The sequence below is a fragment of the Ahaetulla prasina genome, chromosome 7, assembly GCF_028640845.1.
Source record: "Ahaetulla prasina isolate Xishuangbanna chromosome 7, ASM2864084v1, whole genome shotgun sequence".
NCBI classification, from domain to species: Eukaryota; Metazoa; Chordata; class Lepidosauria; order Squamata; family Colubridae; genus Ahaetulla; species Ahaetulla prasina.
In genome coordinates, this window is record NC_080545.1 from 89964124 (window position 1) to 89980313 (window position 16190).

Consider the following 16190-nt stretch of genomic DNA (forward strand, 5'->3'; position numbering starts at 1 on the left):
AAATCAAGCCAATCCAGCCAAACGGAATAAATAAGTTTTAAGTTCGCGGCGAAAAGTCCCGAGGTCAGGTAGTTGTCGAAGCCCGGGGGGAAGCTCGTTCCACAGGGTAGGAGCCCCCACAGAGAAGGCCCTCCCCCTGGGGGCAGCCAGTCGACATTGTTTGGCTGACGGCACCCTGAGGAGTCCCTCTCTGTGGGAACGCACCGGACGCTGGGAGATAGAGGCTGGCAGTAGACGGTCCCGTAAGTAGCCCGGTCCTAAGCCATGGAGCGCTTTAAAGATGGTAACCAATACCTTGAAGCGCACCCGGAAAACAACAGGTAGCCAGTGCAGTCTGCGCAGGATAGGTGTTACGTGGGGGCTTCGAACCGCTCCCTCAATAACCCAATAACAATAATTATTGTTAATAATTATTAACAATAATTATCCTCTGAAGTCTCTGTCTATCTTGTTGGGTTGCTGGCTGAAACTGGAAGTTCATTTTCAAGCGCCCGCATGCACCCGCAGCAGCTCCTCTTCTGGGTTGCAGCCCAGATGTCCGCGCACGCTCCCTTTTTGGCACTCAGTGCCGAAAATGGTCACCATCGCTGTCCTAGCTATTGGCTGTGGCTGATTACTGCCAGTTTGGTCAATAATAAAGCTCCTTTATCTGTCATCTTATGAGCAATGAGCAGGCCAACCTGCCTTGATAAGGGCACACTTGGAATACTGCATTCAGTTTTGGTCGCCGCGATGTAAAAAAGATGCTGAGACTCTAGAAAGAGTGCAGAGAAGAGCAACAAAGATGATTAGGGGACTGGAGGCTAAAACATATGAAGAACGGTTGCAGGAACTGGGTATGTCTAGTTTAATGAAAAGAAGGACTAGGGGAGACATGATAGCAGTCTTCCAATATCTCAGGGGTTGCCACAAAGAAGAGGGAGTCAAACTATTCTCCAAAGCACCTGAGGGCAAGAAGCAATGGGTGGAAACTGATCAAGGAGAGAAGCAACTTAGAACTAAGGAGAAATTTCCTGACAGTTAGAACAATTAATCAGTGGAACGACTTGCCTGCAGAAGCTGTGAATGCTCCAATACTGGAAGTTTTTAAGAAGATAGTAGATAACCATTTGTCTGAAGTGGTGCAGGGTTTTCTGCCTGGGCAGGGGGTTGGACTAGAAGACTTCCAAGGTCCCTTCCAACTCTGTTATTCTATTCTATTCTTTACCTTTACTTTTTACCTTATCATGGTCAGGTCACACCCTGGTACCTTAAGATCAGAGGTGGGCAATTAATTTCCCCTATAAGTCACATGAGAAACTGGGGCTGATGGGAAGGCCAACCAATAGGGCTGTGAAGATGTGTAGGCATGAACATCCATACATATATAAATTAGGGATGGGGGGAGAACAGCAAGCCATACAGGCTGGACACAGATAGCCAAAGGACCAGATCTGGCCTGGGGCCTAAAATGGCCTGGTCTGCACTTAAGATTCCCCTATGCTTCTGCAGGGAAGAATGACCTATTTGATCCAGCAACTGATGGATATGGTGAGGTTCCTCAGAGATTATTCCTTAGGCTCTCCTAGACCAGGAGTCCCCAACCTTGGCAATGTTAAGACTTCTGGACTTCAACTCCCAAAATTCTTGAACCATGCTGGCTCTGGAATTCTGGGAGTTGAAGTCCTTAGTTATCCACCAATCAACTAACCTATTCCTATCAAAGAAACCCTACATGGTACGACGGCCATTTTAGAGCAGGGGTCTCTAACCTTGTCAACTTTAAGATTTGTGGACTTCAACTCCCAGAATTCCTCAGCCAGCAAAACAAAGCTGTCTGAGGAATTCTGGGAATTGAAGTCCACAAAATTGACAAGGTTGGAGACCTCTGCCCTAGACTGTCCTACTAAGGCCTTGGCCTCTGGCTAGACTAGATAAGGAGTAGCAAGAAGCTTGGACACAATTGTGCCCATGTTCCTGTTTTTCTAGAAATCACTGTAAGACTTTTCTGGGAAAGGATATTTGAATGCAAAGGCAAATTCTGCTTGTTTATTCTATTATTTTTCCATTGTGGATGGATACTTTTTCCCTGGAAGAGATTTGAGCGAAACAACAGCAGAAATCAAAAAGAAACAATGAACATTTTCCCCTATTCAAACAAGCCCACTGCTGTTTTCAAAGCAAAGACACCAATGTGCCAAGATTACATTCAGAACATTTTTGTTCTACAATGTTTATTTTTGAAAAAGGAAAAAACACACAAATGTTGTGGAGGTGGGGGAGGGGGAAATGTTTTGTTTATTTTAGGAAGCTAAGAAAGTTAATGATTTCCTAAACGGACTTCAGAATCCCCTCACTTGAAGACAGGAATTCTTTTTGCAACTTTTTGCCCATGATACCATAATCGTTGCAGAACTGGATCCATAACCCAGGTAAGCTTTTTTTTTTTACTTCTTCTTGGATATCGTACAATCCGCTGATCGCTATTGGCTTCTGCTGAGGAACTTCTATGGATAGGATTTCTATACGCTGTCTAAAATAACCTGCTGATCCTGGATTGTGTTGATTTAATAGACTGGAGGAGGCTGAATGCCCTTAAATATTGATTATATTTAATATAATTTATTTCAGCTTGGAGAACTCTTTACATCATTTCCATTTACTTCTTCCTCATTTTTCAACTGCCCCCTATGATTGTGCTATAATGGCAATTTCCTCCAGAGACCTCAACAGCTTATCCTATTTATTTGAGCTTTTCCTGTGTATTAAAATAAATACCCCTGTCTTATTTTCTGTGTGCTGAGGATGTCTCCTACATAACTTTTGTAGAGTCTTGTTGCAAAAGATTCAGTTGGGACTTCTGTCCCAGGTAAATGGGAGCATATTCTTTGAAAAACATCTTTAAAAAAAGAGAAGTGGGTAACCCTACAAAAAAATCATTTTCCTTATTACTTGAATCAGTTACAACCAACCTTGCTAATGTGGAGCATTTCAGCAACCCAAAAAGTACTCCATCTGAAGCAGGGGTCTCCAACCTTGGCCACTTTAAGACTTATGGACTTCAACTCCCAGAATTCCTCAGCCAGCAAAGCAAAGCTGGCTGAGGAATTCTGGGAGTTGAAGTCCACAAGTCTTAAAGTGGCCAAGGTTGGAGATCCCTGATCTGAAGTACTAGTATAATGCTGAACTTCTCAAGAAGGTTGGGAAATGATCATGAAGAACATCTAGATCTTGAAATGGCTGGCTGGGCAATTCTGGGCGTTGAAATCCACAAGTCTTGAAGTGGCCAAGTTTTGGAGACCCTCTGCCCTAAGGCCAGTGGTGGGATTCATGTAATTTAACAACCGGTTCTCTGCCCTAATGATTTCTTCCAACAACCAGTTTGCCAAACTGCTCAGACAGTTAACAACCGGTTCTCCAGAAGGGGTGCGAACTGGCTGAATCCCATCACTGCCTAAGGCTTTATAAATAACATTAATGCCCAACTTATAAAGTAACAACCTCTTTCAAAGCCAGACTTTCTGATTGCTTCGTTGTCTAAGTAGTCCTTGACTTATATCCGTTTGTACAGTGACTGTTTGAAATTACGAAGGTTCTGAACAAAGAGACTTATGACTCGTACCCAGGGGTGGGATTTACAAATTTAGCCACCAGTTCTCTACCCAGTTGCTGGGTGGGCGTGGCCATGGTGGGCGTAGCCTGCTCAGCCTCCTGTACTAAAGGGGGGAGGGCGTTTCACCCTCCCCCCTTTAGTACAGCTCCAGAGGTAAAAATGGCCTCCCCCGAGCTCCGGAGGCCCTCCAGAGACTGGAAACGGGCCCATTTCCAGACTTCTGGAACTTCCGGGAGACCCATTTTTTTGTCCTCTCAGAGCCTCCACATGGGCGCTTCACATACCTGGCATCCAAACAGGCCATGTGGAGACTCTTGGGAGGGGACGGGTGGGGTGGGCGGGGCCAGCCAGTCCTTGCAACTACCGGTTCGGCGAACCAGGTGTAAAATTAGCATCCGATTCGCCCGAACCAGTCCAAACCGGCTGAATCCCACCCCTGCCTGTAGTCATTGGCTCCACAGTCACATAATCACAATTTAGGTGTTTGGAAACCCACTCAACTTTATGATTGACCGCAGGGACACTGAAATGGTTCCCACCTGCCTATCTCCCCCTTCCCATTCTGCCTCACTGAGTCCCTTGCCTCTACTTCCTGGATCCCCACAGCCCTTGGGTCATACGTGGTCCTCCTCCCCATCCCACCACGTTTTGCTCTACTTCCCTACTTTCCCCTTTATCTTGTCATGTTTATGTAGTGTATATTGGAGGTGGTGACCCTTTGAGAGCTGTATGCAATGAAATTTTTTTTTAACGTACGCCGATTACTGTACATTCAAAGTGACAATAAAGTTATTCTAAGTCTAATTCTAAGTCAAAGATTGTCTTTCTGAAAGAGAATCAGCCAATATGCCTTGCAGCCTTGCTATACAGAAGGCATCTTGCATCATCCCACAAGGGGGCGCCAGTTTGGAAGCAGCCACAATTCTCACAAGCTAAGAATTGCATCTGGTCCCCAAAATACCCCATTTCCATTAAAGACCTTGGAGTTTTCATGTCAAATGATCTAAGTGCCAAAGCCCACTGCAACTACATAACAAAAAAAAAGCTCTAAGAGTTGTAAACCTAATCTTGCGTAGCTTCTTTTCCAAAAACACCACACTACTAATCAGAGCATATAAAACATTTGCTAGACCAATTCTAGAATACAGCTCGCCTGTTTGGAACCCTCACCACATCTCTGACATCAATACAATTGAACGTGTCCAGAAATATTTTACAAGAAGAGTTCTCCATTCCTCTGAAAACAACAAAATACCTTATCCCACCAGACTTGAAATCCTAGGCTTAGAAAACTTGGAACTCCATCGCCTACGACAAGACCTAAGTTTAACTCATAGAATCATCTATTTATTTATTTTATTTATTTATTTTGTCACAACATCATACAAAAAGATTATATAGTATATACACATATAAACATATATAGGAAGAAGAAAAGAAAAACAATAGGACAGGAACAGTAGGCACGTTTGTGCGCTTATGCACGCCCCTTATGGTCCTCTTAGGAATGGGGTGAGGTCAATAGTAGAAAGTTTTTGGTTAAAGCTTTTAGGATTATGGGAAGAGACCACAGAGTCAGGTAAAGTATTCCAAGCCCTGATGATTCTGTTGCAGAAGTCATATTTTCTGCAATCTAGATTAAAGCGGTTTACATTAAGTTTAAATCTATTGGTTGCCCTTGTATTATTGCAATTAAAGTTGAAGTAGTCTTTGACAGGAAGGACATTACAATAGATGATTCTGTGAGTTAAACTTAGGTCTTGTTGAAGGTCTATTGTCTATTGTAATGTCCTTCCTGTTAAAGACTACTTCAGCTTCAATTGCAATAATACAAGGGCAACCAATAGATTTAAACTTAATGTAAACCGCTTTAATCTAGATTGCAGAAAATATGACTTCTGTAACAGAATCATCAGTGCTTGGAATACTTTACCTGACTCTGTGGTCTCTTCCCATAATCCTAAAAGCTTTATCCAAAAACTTTCTACTATTGACCTCACCCCATTCCTAAGAGGACCGTAAGGGGTGTGCATAAGCGCACAAAATGTGCCTACCGTTCCTGTCCTATTGTTTTTCTTTTCTTCTTCCTATATACATATATGCTTATACCTCCTTATATTTACCCATATATGTGTTTATATATTATATAATCTTTTTGTATGATACCTACATATATTATGACAAAATAAATAAATAAATAAATAAATAAATAAATAAATAAATAAATAAAATGGTGTCCGTTTCCGGGATAGCAGGAAGTGAATTCTGTATAGGTAGGCTTGCATGGTACATTGGCTGATTCTCTTCAACAGGGGTCTCCAAACTTGGCAACTTTAAGATGTGTGGACTTCAACTCCCAGAATTCCCCAGCCAACATGGCTGGCTCAGGAATTCTGGGAGTTGAAGTCCACAGGTCATAAAGGAGCCGTAGTTTCCCACCTCTGCTCTAGATGGTCTGAAAAAGGTGGAGATTTTACATGTCTCTGCTGCCATCTGCTGGTTGTCTAGATGTTTCTAGTACAGATCTAGTATCATTAAAATGGCCACAAAAATTGTCATTTTTGGGAGGATAGGTATATTACTCTGCCTGCATCTATCATGTTGTAAGAACTAAAAGATTCAAATCAGTCTCTGATTATGTAGTATGAGGACACCTCTCACACTGTGGACAGTAGAATGTAGGATAGTAAAGACACCTGGAAAATGTCTTAGGAAACAACCATGATCTGAATCACTGAGCATAGACATTTATCTATATATTTAAAAGCAAAAACCACTCATGCTGTAATTACAAAATCTCCAGAACTGTAAAGCCTACAAATTTGAAATTCACCATGTATCTTCCCCTTGGTTTCTAGGTGCTCACTAAGAAAGGATTTTTCGAAATGACCATCAGAGCATTAGTATTTCCTATATTATGATTAACATGCTCTGATGCTAAGGAGTTCTAGTCCCCTTCCCCATCTAAAAAGAATTCTGTTCTAAATGCAAAATACAAGCAAAGGAGAGGAGTTTCACTTTCAGTTTTACTTTCACAGCAGCAACAGCAGGGGATAGGATAGGGGATGCTTCTGTGAGGCAAGGCTGAGGGAGATAACAGGGTAGGATAGGGGAGGCTTCTGTGGGGCAAGGCTGAGGGACAGAAGCGGATAGGATGGGGAGGCTTGTATGGGGCAAGGCTGAGAAAGAGAAGGGGAGAGAAGAAGCCAATCATAACTACTCATTAATTTTCAACCTGTAAGTGTCAATTTATCAAGCCCGATCACATAATTTCGTAGCGAAGCATGGGTATCCAGCTAGTGAAACAATAACCTGAGAATTTTATTTTTATCTTCCACCCAAGACACCTAATGATGAAACAGGCGGATATTGACCCCACGAACAAATCAGCCATGGAAATAAACACCAAACCACCAGAGGAGAAAACTACCAACGAACGACCGTTAAAGCAAAAAACAACTGGCTGTCAAGGAATCAAGGTTTAATACCTTATTATTATTCTTTTTTTAAATATATATATATATGTTTAATATGTTTTTATATATATATGTTTTTATATATATTTTATATATATATATATATTTATATATAAAATGTATTCAATTTTGCAACAAGGAGGCCTTCCAGATAAAGACATGGTATTTCCAGGACTGACACCGGATGATCGTCCTTCTGCTGTCAGAGTTTTGAGACTGCAGGCTGTTTCGAAAGATCTTTGTGTGAAAGGCATTGGAACCGTAACTGGAGAAATGTCATTTCAAAGTAGTTGGGTGCCCCTGAATGGATCTTCAGGCAATCTGGTTTAAAAACGCACAACCACCCTTCTCAAGCAACTTCTTGAGCACTTGGGACTGGTGTGAGTTGTTGAAAGGAGAGATTCAATCTAGAAATAAGGAGGAACTTTCTGACAGCAAGAGCAATCGACCAGTGGAACAGAAGTTGCCTTCCGAAGTTGTGGGAGCTTCATCACTGGAGGCTTTCAAGAAGAGACTGGACCGCAATTTGTCAGAATTGGTGTAGGGCCATGATGGCGAACCTATAGCACACATGCCACCTGTGGCACACGGAGCCATATCTATGGGCACATGAGCGTTGCCTTAGCTCAGCTCCAGCTGATTTTCGGACCCACCAGAAGTCGGGAAACGGACTGTTTCCAGCCTCCGGAGGGCCTTCAGGAAAGCCTCTGGAGCCTGGGGAGGACAAAAAACAGGCCTACTGAGCCCACTGGGCCATCGCATGCCAAAAGCGAGGGGAACGCAGGGGGATTCCACGAGCATGAGTGGGGTAGTGGGGCACGGGGGCACATTGAATTATGGGTGTGGGCACACATGTGCGCGACACCCCCCCACACGACCCCCGCTTTTGGCACGCGATGGCCCAGTGGGGAGGCCTGTTTTTTGTCCTCCCCAGGCTCCAGAGGCTTTCCTGAAGGCCCTCTGGAGGCTGGAAACTGTCCGTTTCCCGACTTCTGGTGGGCCTGGAAGGCCCGAAAAAAGGTTAGCTATCACTGGTGTAGGATCTCCTGCTTGGGCGGGGGGTTGGACTAGATAACCTACAAGGTCCCTTCCAACTCTGTTAATCTGTATCTAAAGCTATTCTGCTTTGGGAGAAACAAAGACAAGATCTTAAACTGTAACAGGGGTGTCAAACTCGTGGCCCACGGGCCAGATGTGTCATGTGCTGGCCACGCTCACCCCCGGTTTAGGGAAGGGGAAAAAAGTTGCGATACATGACATGATGACAACAACAAGTTGTTGCAAGTTTGACACCCCTGCTCTGGAAGATTCCATCGTTCTTTCCTTCTAGGAGGTGGGATCAATCCATGGGTCAAGAAAACTGAAATTTCCATCCCTGTTATCAGGGAAATTGATCTGAATATTCCACCAAACTGCTCTCCTCAAGATACATTAGAATGAAAGTTTATCTTTCAACATTTTCCAGTCCCCTTCAGCAAACCAATGCATCTGCTAGCCAGTAGATAAACAAGAATGGGACAAAACCCTGACCTTTGATTACCATGCGCCGCACAGCCATAAACATCCCAAAGTTCAAAGTGAGAATTTTTTTGTCAACTCACCTGTAACCATTTTATACCAATGATTGTAGCTTTTAGCTTATATAATCAGGAGAAAAGAAGATGTTGACAAACCGGATAATTTTTAAGCAATTATCAGCCAGTGGGAGCGGGGGAAGGAAGGAAGGAAGGAAGGAAGGAAGGAAGGAAGGAAGGAAGGAAGGAAGGAAGGAAGGAAGGAAGGAAGGAAGGAAGGCAGGAAGGAAGGAAAAAGAAAAAGAAAAAGAAAGAAAGAAAAAGAAAGAATGAAAGAAAGAAAGAAAGACGGAAGGAAGGAAGGGAGGAAGGAAGGAAAGAAAGAGAAAGAAAGAAAGAAAGAAAGAAAGAAAGAAAGAAAGAAAGAAAGAAAGAAAGAAAGAGTAATGCAGATAAGGGAGAGGAGAGTGAGAAGGAAGGAGAGAAGGAGAAAGGAAGGAGAGAAAGGGAGGGAGGAATAGAATAGAATAGAATAGAATAGAATAGAATAGAATAGAATAGAATAGAATAGAATAGAATAGAATAGAATAGAATTTTTATTGGCCAAGTGTGATTGGACACACAAGGAATTTGTCTTGGTGCATATGCTCTCAGTGTACATAAAAGAAAAGACACCTTCATCAAGGTACAACACTTACAACAACGATAGTCATAGGGTACAAATTTAACACTTAATGATACAACACTTAATGATAGTCACAGGCTACAAATAAGCAATCTGGAAACAATCAATATCAATATAAATCGTAAGGATACAAGCAACAAAGTTACAGTTACAGAGAAAGAAAAGAGAGAGAAAGGGAGGGAGGGAGGGAAGGAAGGAAGGAAGGAAGGAAGGAAGGAAGGAAGGAAGGAAGGAAGGAAGGAAGGAAGGAAGGAAGGACTTACAGTAGTCTTCCTTGGTTTGTCATTTGGTTTTACTATTTTGTTGTTGTTTGTCAGTGTGTTTATTGTAGGTTTATGTTCTTTCTCTTGGATGTTGTTGCCTTCCTAAGCCACCCAACCACATCTCTAGTGATTCACTTTACAACTGTGGCAAGAAATGTAAAAATGGGGCAAAACTTCACTTAACATATATCTCGCTTAGCAACAGAAGTGTTGGGCTCCATTGTGGTCATAAGACGAGGACTACCTGTATACAATTTTAAAATAACCCTTTGCCATTAAAAAGTGGCTAAAACCAGCAACCTCCTAACTTTCTTTTCTGGTGGTGTGATGGGATGGAGAGAAAACCCAGATGTATTCTTCAAAAGATCTTGAATCCTTCAAGGGCTGGAAACAGTAGTCTCATTTTTCTAGAGAAAACTAGAGTTTTCTTTCTTTCTTTCTTTCTTTCTTTCTTTCTTTCTTTCTTTCTTTCTTTCTCCTGCCCTCTCGCTCAATCCCATCTTTTCTCAGGTTTTCCTTGCTGCCCTGGCATTTTCGTATTTTAGTAAAGCATACGCTGGGGCCACGATGAAAAGTTCCTTCACACAACTGGAAAGGAGATTTGGCATTCCTTCTTCAACAGCTGGCTTCATCGACGGAGGCTTCGAAATGGGTAGGTGGAACCCAAAACCAGGAAGACAACTGGAGGGCTTGAGGCAGGGATGAAATCCAGCAGGTTCTGACAGGTTCTAGAGAACCGGTAGCGGAAATTTTGAGCAGTTCTGAGAACCGGCAAATACCACTTCTGGCTGGCCCCAGAGTGGGGTGGGAATGGGGATTTTGCAATATCCTTCCCTCAGGAGTGGGGAGGGAATGGGGATTTTGCAGTATCCTTCCCCTGCCACACCCACCAAGCCACACCCACCAAGCAAGAGTGGAGACTCTAGAAAAATATAGAGAAGAACAACAAAGATGATTTAGTGGACTGAAAGTTAAAACATATGAAGAACGGTTGCAGGAACTGGGTACGTCTAGTTTAATGAAAAGAAGGACTAGGGGTGACACGATAGCAGTGTTCCAATATCTCAGGGGCTGCCACAAAGAAGAGGGAGTCAAGCTATTCTCCAAAGCACCTGAGGGCAGGACAAGAAGCAATGGGTGGAAACTAATCAAGGAGAGAAGCAACTTAGAACTAAGGAGAAATTTCCTGACAGTTAGAACAATTAATCAATGGAACAACTTGCCTCCAGAAGCAGTGAGTGCTCCAACACTGGAAATTTTTAAGAAAATGTTGGATAGCCATTTGTCTGAAATGGTGTAGGGTTTCCTGCCTGGGCAGGGGGTTAGATTAGAAGACTTCCAAGGTCTCTTCCAAGTCTGTTATTCTCTTGTTCTGTATGGCATCATGCCCTAATGGAGAGCTTCTATCTTATCTTCCCAGGAAATTTGTTGGTGATTGCATTTGTGAGTTACTTCGGGGCAAAATTTCATCGGCCAAAGATCATCGCCTTTGGTTGTTTTATCATGTCTTTGGGGAGCTTTTTGATGGCATTGCCTCATTTCTTCATGGGATAGTAAGTATGAGAGTGAGAAAAAGTGATCTCTTTCATCTCGTTTCATAGAAGACCTTTATTGTAAAAGGTTCATAAAATATCGATGCGGGACCCATACAAAACTCCACCAGTTATGTGAGTGAGTCATTTAGATTTGTCTCATCTAGGGGCGTTCGGAAAGGACCTACATTCATTTTGTTAGTCATAGAGAAGTAGGAAGCCCATATTGTACAAACAATGGAATGGGGGAGGGGGGTCATATAGCATCCCTGACTCTAAATACAAGTTGACAAAAAAGAATTACTGTGCTTGAGCATAGATATCTAATAGAAATGGTTAGGAATAATGCCGGAGGGTTTATTTATTTATTTCATCAAATACATATTAAATAATATATATAAGCATAAATTGAAAACATAAAATGAATACAACTAAAGGGAACATTAGGACAGGAACGGTAGGCACACTGGTGCTCTTATGCACGCTCCTTACAGACCTCTTAGGAATGGGGTGAAGTCAACAGCAGATAGTCTTTGGTTAAAGCTTTGGGGATTTTGGGAAGAGACCACAGAGTCTGGTAGTGCATTCCAGGCATTGACCACTCTGTTACTGAAGTCATATTTTCTACAGTCAAGATTGGAGCAGTTCACTTTAAGTTTGAATCTATTGTGTGCTCATGTATTGTTGTAGTTGAAGCTGAAGTAGTCATTGACAGGAAGGACATTGTAGCAGATGATTTTATGAGCTACATGTATGCTCAGGTCATACTGAAGATGGCGTAGTTCTAAGCCCAAGATTTGAAGCCTGGTGGCATAAGGGATTCTATTGTGAGCAGAGGAGTGGAGGACTCTTCTTGTGAAATATTTCTGGACTCGCTCAATTGTATTAATGTCCGATATGCAGTGCGGGTTCCAGACAGATGAGCTGTAATCAAGAATTGGTCTAGCAAATGTTTGGATGCTCTGGTTAGTAGTGTAATCTTACCGGAGAAGAAGCTACGGTTATGATAAAGGGACCACATATTTAGTTTTGCATGTATTGACAGCAGCAAGGGTCATATTTGCAAAATACTGGGGAAATGAGCATACTCCACCAGACAAGGATATAATTTGGAAAATGTCAGAAAGAAGAAAAAAAAATCTGCCTCTGCTTCTGCCTCCCAGCCATTTGCCTCCTTGCAGCAAACAGCAAACAGCAAACAGCAGAGGCCAAAAATGGGGCACACATAGTGGCAATAGGCCATGGCAATCCCTGCAGCCTGAAACAGATGATGGTTGGGAGACAGATCCAACCGACAATCAGCTGCTTGTGCTAATCAGGCTGTGCTGAAGCTGAAACCGAAACAGCCTGTTTGCTGCAAGAAAGCAAATTGCTGGGAGGCAAAGGCCAAAGATGGGAGCCGGTGGGTGGGCGGGGCTACATTCGGTGTATAAGATGCACCCAAATTTTCACCCTCTTTTAGGGAGGAAAAAGTGTGTCTTATACTCCGAAAAATACAGTACCTCTAAATGTATTTGTACACACACTAGGATTAACCTCTTTCCTTTCCAGTTATCAATATGACACAATATCCTTCACATCAAACAACATTTCCAGTTTCTCTCCCTGCTTATTAAATCCCCAGGATTTGCCCACGATAAAAGGGATGCCAAGGTCAGGTAAGAATAATCAATTATAGTGACCTGTCTTTTGAATTGCTGGTATGAAGTTGCCTGTAAATCAAAATGTTATATGCTAATTCGTGTCTTTGGTGCAACATATTACGTCTCTTACCACAAATTATAATCTTAACGTTTCCATACTCACGTGTCATCTTTGCTAAGTGCCACTGAGTGGGCATAGTGATGCCACACCATTAGAAGTTTCCTCCGGATGATACCATTAGGTTAAAGTAACCAGATTTCAGCGATGGCAAAGCGGGACACCATTGATGGGGGGGGGGGCTGTGCATGCACGCTGAGTCTTGCCACCTGCCTGAAGGAGGAGGAGCAGCTGCTGCTTCTCCGCTCTTCCAGGCAGGCTCGGCTCTCCTCTCAGCTCTTCCAGGCAGGCTCGGCTCTCCTCGGCTCTCCTCTCCGCTCTTCTCTTCGTCTCGGGTGAAGTCAAGCAACGTCTCTCCTCCCTCTCGCGCCCCCTTCTCCGCCACTCCTTCTCCGCCTCCTCCTCTTGCATTGCCGCCTCCCATTTTCAGAATGGGAGTGAAACAAAAAAAAATGGGGACTTTTTGGAATTGCCGCGGGACAAATTATTAAAATGCGGGACTGTCCCACCAAAAGCGGGATGTCTGGTCACTATACATTAGGTGGTGATGTTGACACAACACCATGAGAAGTAAAAGGGAGAAATTCAACATGGGAGTTCTTCATGGAGCAGGACATGATCTTGAGAGATAGCATTGATCGAAGCATAATCAACAAATCTGCTCCAAAATGATTATTCAACATTGCAGATTTAGATTCTAAGAAAGCCCTTTAGAACTTGTAGCTAGCTCTGTAGGTCCTCAGAAAGGTTGGCAGTTCGGCGGTTCGACTTCCTAGTACAGGTCTCCTGAGTGAGCAGGGGGTTGGACTAGATGACCTCCAAGGTCCTTTCCAACTCTGTTACTCCAACTCTGGTGTTGGAGGCCTGTCATTCCAAAGATCCAATCCAAAGTTCTCCCTATTATCAACAAAACAATGCTCTTTAATTTCACCTACTTTGGTGGCCCTAATCTTTTATTTACATAGCTAATTGTGTCATCAGAGGATATCAGTCTCCCACATTAAGCAAAGAAATCCATCATGGATTTTTTTTTAACCAAATATACGTATGAGAACCAGCAAAATGGACTCCAATACAATACGCCACTGCATGGAGTCTGCTCCTGCAAATCTGCCTTTGAAAGTCGAGTATGCAAAGTAGAAAGTTTCTACTTTGCATACTCAAAGAAAGAGCTTACATGAGAAAATACAGGGTGTGTGTATGTGGAAACTATGCTCAAATCTATGGAAAAGCTGATGGAACATCACCCAGCTAATGTCACAGTATAGCTGGCCGGATTTATCCTGATTTGGGTATCATTATTTGGATGCACCTGACTATGGAAACATCCAGGAAATGCCACTTTAGTGCCACTGCTTTTGGTACAGATTAATTCTACAGAATATCTCTTGATGGTTAGCCACTATGGTGATAAGAGATGAGATGAGATTAATGGACTAGACTAGACTAGACTAGACTAGACTAGACTAGACTAGACTAGACTAGACTAGACTAGACTAGACTAGACTAGAATAGAATAGAATAGAATAGAATAGAATAGACTTCTTTATTGGCCAAGTGTGATTGGACACACAAGGAATTTGTCTTGGTGTATTATTAAAGCGGAGACTCCTCCCCTATTAAGTTTATCGCGCCTGAAGCCAGATTAGGCTAGTGATTGGGAGTGATTGCAGCTGGCTTGAGAGGGAGACATCAGAGCAAAGATTTCTCTCTTTTTTAATTGATCACGCCTGAAGCCGAATTCGGCTAGCGATTTGAAGAGCCTGCAGCTGGCTTGTAGAGTCAACCATTGGAGCGCGATTCTTCGACTCACAAGTATACTTCCCATATTTCCTTTTTTTTTTTTTTATTCAAAAAGTTTTACAAATTTTTTTTCCCTCTTTCCCCCCCTCCTCCCCCCTCCCTTCGCAATCCCCCTCCCCCCCCCCCCGACTTCCCAGAACGAGCACAAGGTATAGTTAAAAATAAAACAAACATATGCTAAAAAATTTTCGTCCCAACTTAATTATACCCCTACAATCATCAATTCCTAACTTCCCCCGACAGCAATCAAAAATAATACATCATAATCATTCAAAAACAGTCTGATAACTCTTAGTCTGATATCTACGTTGAATATAGTCAATCCATTTTTTCCATTCCTTTAAGTATCTTTCTTGCGTATTGTCTTTCAAAAAGGCTGATATCTTCGCCATATTTCCGATGGTCTTAGGTGACCCCTGGCAAATCGTCATTCGACCTCCAACGGGGTCCCGACCCACAGGTTGAGAACCGCTGCTCTATAGCAATGTCCTGAGGGGAGGAGCTGAAACAGTTTAGGTCCAGGATGTGAGGGGTCTGTAGATATTTTCTCAGCCCTGTTTCTGGCTCGTGCAGTACAGAAAGGCAAGCTGGTTGCAATTGTTTATTTATTTATTTATTTATTTATTTTGGCAGTCCTATCTATCCGTTGAAGTCTGTCCTTGTCTCGTTTGATTGCTGTACCAAACCTGACAAATGACAGAGTCATATGTTATTGCTAGTCGTATATTATCATAAGCACGTTTTTATTCTATTATACCTCCGTCTCCTGTTTCACCACACTTATTATTTAGCACTCTATTCTGTAGAAGTATGACGATCAGTGTTTTTTAGCAAAAGATATGACCCATGTAATGACTTTTCTTGCCTTAATTGTTATTCTTTGCAGACTGTGACCATAAAATTGTTACATCTTATGCATGGATTTTCGTCTTGCTGGGGAATCTGCTACGTGGAATCGGAGAAACCCCAATTACTCCTCTGGGCATATCGTACCTTGATGATTTCTCTAGAGAAGAAGATGTTCCTCTTTATATCAGTAATGACCAAAATGCTTGTCTGTCAAATCCTGATCTGAACTTAATGATGCTGAAGGGATAGGGAATGTTCAAGCTGGGATGATTCAAGTTTTGGTTTTCCTACTTCTCGGCAAATCGGGGGAATTCCTAAATTATCAGATACCGAATTTAGGTCACAGCTAATTCTATTCATTATTGGATATAATAGAAATTGGCATTCATAATCCACATTCCCATGAAAAGCTGAAGGGGAAAAAAAAGCCATCACAGTCCTAGGCTGCATTAATAGAGGGATAGAATCAAGATCATGTGAAGTGTAGTACCACTTTATAAGCACCTTTGTAAGACCACACTTGGAATACGGCATCCAGTTTTGCTATAAAAAGCCTGATATAAAAAGATGTTGAGACTCAAGAAAAAAAAGAGCCTGAGAAGAACAACAAAGATGATTAGAGGACTGAAGGCTAAAACATATAAAGAATGAGTTGGCACACCTAATTTAACGATAGCAGTGTTCCAATATCTCTGGTGGCTCTGGTGGCTCAGAC

At 42.5% G+C, this 16190-nt stretch overlaps 1 protein-coding gene across 1 annotated transcript in view; it reads left to right on the top strand.

The window, feature by feature from the left end:
- The first annotated feature begins 2328 nt into the window (after positions 1 to 2328).
- Positions 2329 to 16190, top strand: part of LOC131201972 (solute carrier organic anion transporter family member 1B3-like) — a 38695-nt gene continuing 24833 nt past the window's right edge. The window contains exons 1-6 of the mRNA XM_058190455.1: positions 2329 to 2411; positions 6936 to 7071; positions 10041 to 10182; positions 10951 to 11083; positions 12614 to 12720; positions 15513 to 15662. Coding sequence (XP_058046438.1) covers positions 6943 to 7071; positions 10041 to 10182; positions 10951 to 11083; positions 12614 to 12720; positions 15513 to 15662 — 661 coding nt within the window. The 5' untranslated portion in view covers positions 2329 to 2411; positions 6936 to 6942. The remainder of the gene's footprint in view (positions 2412 to 6935; positions 7072 to 10040; positions 10183 to 10950; positions 11084 to 12613; positions 12721 to 15512; positions 15663 to 16190) is intronic.